This window comes from Lathamus discolor, unplaced genomic scaffold, assembly GCF_037157495.1.
Source record: "Lathamus discolor isolate bLatDis1 unplaced genomic scaffold, bLatDis1.hap1 Scaffold_204, whole genome shotgun sequence".
NCBI classification, from domain to species: domain Eukaryota; kingdom Metazoa; phylum Chordata; class Aves; order Psittaciformes; family Psittacidae; genus Lathamus; species Lathamus discolor.
In genome coordinates, this window is record NW_027069233.1 from 69,329 (window position 1) to 74,093 (window position 4,765).

General features: G+C 62.1%; 1 protein-coding gene across 1 annotated transcript; it reads left to right on the forward strand.

The window, feature by feature from the left end:
* Nucleotides 1-493: 493 nt before the first annotated feature.
* On the forward strand, nucleotides 494-4,765 carry SNRPD2 (small nuclear ribonucleoprotein D2 polypeptide). Its single transcript, XM_065664492.1, is given in 4 exon segments — nucleotides 494-597; nucleotides 2,238-2,334; nucleotides 2,336-2,411; nucleotides 4,472-4,765. Coding segments are annotated over 4 exon segments (357 nt in total). The 5' UTR covers nucleotides 494-595; the 3' UTR covers nucleotides 4,654-4,765.

A 4,765-nucleotide genomic window follows, 5' to 3' on the forward strand; every position in this document is an offset into this window, starting at 1 on the left:
CCTCTCTGTCTCTATTGCCCCCTCTCTGTCCCCATTGCCCCCTCACTGTCCCCATTGCCCTCACTGTCCCTATTGCCCCCTCTCTGTCCCCATTGCCCCCTCTCTGTCCCCATTGCCCCCTCACTATCCCTATTGCCCCCTCTCTGTCCATCTAAGAGGACGCATCCTCATCATGGCCATGGGGCATCGTTGTCCCCTTGCACCCCTGGGGAGGCCAGAAGGACAAAAGAGGCCTTGGGTGCCCCATAGGGACACGTGGGTGCCCCAAAGGGGACCCTAGGGTGCCCCATAGGGACACGTGGGTGCCCCAAAGGCACCCCCATCCCCGTTGAGCGCTAGGGGAGCCCCGGAGCGCGGCCCGCACGCTGCGAGCTCCCCCGCTCCGCCTCTTGGTACGGCCCCCGACGTCCACGCCCCCTTAGGGATAAGCCCCGCCCCTCTCGGGCCCAGCCAACCAGGCTCCGCTCCGTCCCGCTTGGCCACGCCCCTCCCCTGGGCGGGCCCATCCGGCCGCTCCGCCGGGGGGGGTTTCCTGTTCCTGTCGGTCCGGACTCGGAAGGGACTCGTGAGGGCGGTGCGCGGGAGCGGAGCCACCATGTGAGAACGGGAACGGGAACGGGAACGGGATCGGGAACGGGAGCGGGATCGGGAACGGGAACGGGAACGGGAACGGGATCGGGAACGGGAACGGATCGGGAACGGGATCGGGAACGGGAACGGGAACGGGATCGGGAACGGGAACGGGATCGGGAACGGGATCGGGAACGGGAACGGGAACGGGATCTGCATCGGGAACGGGATCGGGAACGGGATCGGGAACGGGAACGGGAACGGGATCGGGAACGGGATCGGGAATGGGAACGGGACGGGATCGGGATCGGGATCGGATCGGGATCGGGAACGGGATCGGGAATTGGGATGGGGATGGGAACGGGAATGAGAATGGGGCCGGTAAAGGAACAGGACCGGTAGCAGGGACGGAACGGGAATAGGAGCCGGGATGGGGAGAGGGGCGACAGCGGCGTCCCCGTCCCGGTGTCGCGGCCACCGCATTCCCCATCTGAATCCCCCTCCCTCCCTATCCTCATTGCCCCCCATTCCCCCCATTCCCCTCATCGCCCCCATTGACCCCCATCACCCCCATTAACCCTCATTGCCTCCATCACCCCTATTCCCCCATTCCTCATCCCTCATTTCCCCCCACCCCCATCCCCCCCATTCCTTCCATCACCCCCATTCCCCCCACCCACCCATCCCCCCTACTAACTCTCATTGCCCCCATCACCCCTATTCCCCCATTCCCCCTGATCCCCCCATCACCCCCATTCCCCCCATCACTCCCATTAACCCTCATCCCCCCCATTCCCCTCCATCCCCCCATCCGCCCTATTAACCCTCATTGCCCCCATCACCCCATTGCCCCCATTCCTCATCCCCCCGTTTCCCCCCACCCCCCATTCCCCCATCACCCCTATTCCTCCCATCACCCCCATCCCCACCCCCATCCCCCCTATTAACCCTCATTGCCCCATCACCCCTATTCCCCATTCCTCATCCCCCATTCCCCCCATCCCACCCATTAACCCTCATTACCCCCATTCCCCCCCATCCACCCTATTAACCCTCATTGCCCCCATCACCCCTATTCCACCCATTCCCCCTGATCCCTCCATCACCCCCATTAACCCTCATTGCCCCCATTCCCCCCCATCCACCCTATTAACCCTCACTGCCCCCATCACCCCCATGCCCCCATTCCTCATCCCCCCATTTCCCCCCACCCCCCATCCCCCCCATTCCCCCCATCCCCCCATTCCTCCCATTCCCCCCCATCCCCCCATTCCTCCATCACCCCCCATTACTCCATGCCCCCATTCCTCATTCCCCCCATTCCCCCAATCCCCCCACCCCCCCATCCGCCCTATTAACCCTCATTGCCCCCATCACCCCCATGCCCCCATTCCTCATCCCCCCGTTTCCCCCCACCCCCCATCCTCCCCATTCCCCCCATCACCCCCATTCCTCCCATTACCCCCATTAACCCTCATTCCCCCCATCACCCTCATTCCTCCCATCACCCCCATTCCCCCCACCCCCCCATCCCCCCTATTAACCCTCATTGCCTCCATCACCCCTATTCCCCCATTCCTCATCCCCCCATTCCCCCCATCCCCCCCACTAACCCTCATTGCCTCCATCCCCCCCCTTCCCCCCATCCCCCCCATCCCCCCCCCCAGGAGCCTCCTGAACAAGCCCAAGAGCGAGATGACCCCGGAGGAGCTGCAGAAGCGCGAGGAGGAGGAGTTCAACACGGGCCCGCTCTCGGTGCTCACAGCAGTCGGTCAAGAACAACACCCAGGTCCTCATCAACTGCCGCAACAACAAGAAGCTGCTGGGGCGCGTCAAGGCTTCGACAGGTCCCTGGGGGGGGGGGGGGGGGGGGTTGCACCCCCACTGCCAGCTCCATGGTGCCCCCCCCACCCCCCTGCTGCTTAACATCCCCCCCCCCCGTGCTGGGTCCTCAGAGCACCCCCAAAGTGTCCCTTGGAGCCCCTGTGGGGACCCAAAGCTGCCCCCCCCCCCCGTTATTCCCCTGTGTTCCCTTTGGGGTCCCCATTGTCCCATTGAGTTCCTATGTCCAATCCTATTGGGACCCAGGATCCCCCCTCATCCCCCTTTGGGGTCCCCATTGTCCCATTGGGGTCCCCATTGTCCCATTGAGTCCCCTATGTCCAATCCTATTGGGACCCAGGATCCCCCCTCATCCCCCTTTGGGGTCCCCATTGTCCCATTGAGTCCCCTATAACCCATCCTATTGAGACCCCAAAGCCCCCCCTTACCCCTTGTGTTCCCTTTGGGTTCCCATTGTCCCATTGAGTCCCCTATGTCCAATCCTATTGGGACCCAAAGCCCCCCCTTTCCCCCTGTGTTCCCTTTGGGGTCCCCATTGTCCCATTGGGGTCCCCATTGTCCCATTGAGTCCCCTATGTCCAACCCTATTGGGACCCAAAGCCCCCCTTTCCCCTGTCTTCCCCTTTGGGGTCCCCATTGTCCCATTGGGGTCCCCATTGTCCCATTGAGTCCCCTATGTCCAATCCTATTGGGACCCAGGGTCCCCCCTTCATGTCCCGTGGGGTCCCCATTGTCCCGTTGGGGTCCCCTATAACCCATCCTATTGGGACCCAAAGACCCCCTCATCACCCCTGTTCCCTTTGGGGTCCCCATTGTCACTTTGAGTCCTGTGTCAAATCCTGTTGGGACCCAGGGTCCCCCCTCAGCCCCCTTTGGGGTCCCCATTGTCTCATTGGGGTCCCCTATAACCCATCCTACTGGGACCCAAAGCCCCCCCCTTACCCCTGTGTTCCCCTTTGGAGTCCCCATTGTCCCATTGGGGTCCCCATTGTCCCATTGAGTCCCCTATGTAAAATCCTATTGGGACCCAAAGCCCCCCTTTCTCCCTGTGTTCCCTTTGGGGTCCCCATTGTCGTTTGGGCCCCCTATAACTCATCCTACTGGGACCCAGGGTCTCCCTCATCCCCCTTTTGTGGTCCCCACTGTCCCTTTGAGCCCTCCTGAGGTCCCCATTGTCCTATTGGGGTCCCCTATAACCCATCTATTGGGACCCAAACCCCCCCCATCCCCCCCATGTTCCCTTTGGTGTCCCCATTGTCCCTTTGAGTCCCGTGTCCAATCCTATTGGGACCCCCGGTTCCCCCTCATCCCCCTTGGGGTCCCCATTGTCCCATTGAGTTCCCCATGGTCCCTTTAGGGTCCCCTATAATGCATCCTATTGGGACCCAAACCCCCCTTGGCCCCTGTGTTCCCCTTTAGGGTCCCCATTGTCCCATTGAGTTCCCCATGGTCCCTTTAGGGCCCCCAATAACCCATCCTATTGGGACCCAAACCACCCCCTCATCCCCCATGTTCCCTTTGGGGTCCCCATTGTCCTATTGGAGTCCCCATTGTCCATTGAGTTCCCCATTGTCCCTTTAGGGTCCCCTAGAACCCATCCCATTGGGACCCAAACCCCCCCCTCATTCCCCCATGTTCCCTTTGGGGTCCCCATTGTCCTGTTGGGGTCTCCATTGTCCCATTGAGCCCCCTATAACCATCCTATTGGGACCCAAACCCCCTTTACCCCCTGTGTTCCCCTTTGGGGTCCCCATTGTCCCATTGAGCCCCCTATAACCCATCCTATTGGGACCCAAACCCCCCCCTCATCCCCCCCTGTTCCCTTTGGGTCCCCATTGTCCCCCCTCATCCCCCATTGGGGTCCCCTAGAACCCATCCCATTGGGACCCAAACCCCCCCCCCCCCTCACCCCCCTGCGTTCCCCTTTGGGGTCCCCCCCATATCCTTGGCTCCCCGCTTGCTCTGGTGCCCCTCGTCCCCATCTCCCCTCGTGTTCCCCTTGGAACCATGGATGGATTTGGGGGGGGGGGGATGATCCCAATCCCTGTCCTTCCCCCCCCCCCCAGGCACTGCAATATGGTGCTGGAGAACGTGAAGGAGATGTGGACCGAGGTTCCCAAAAGTGGGAAGGGGAAGAAGAAATCGAAGCCGGTGAACAAGGACCGGTACATCTCCAAGATGTTCCTGCGCGGAGACTCCGTCATCGTGGTCCTGCGCAACCCCCTCATAGCCGGGAAGTAGGGATCATTCCCCCCCCCCACCCCATCCGGGATGGGATGGTCCGGTCCGGGATGGATGAACCCCGCCTTGGATTGGCTGCACCTCCCCCTATCAGATTGCAAGGAACCTGGAA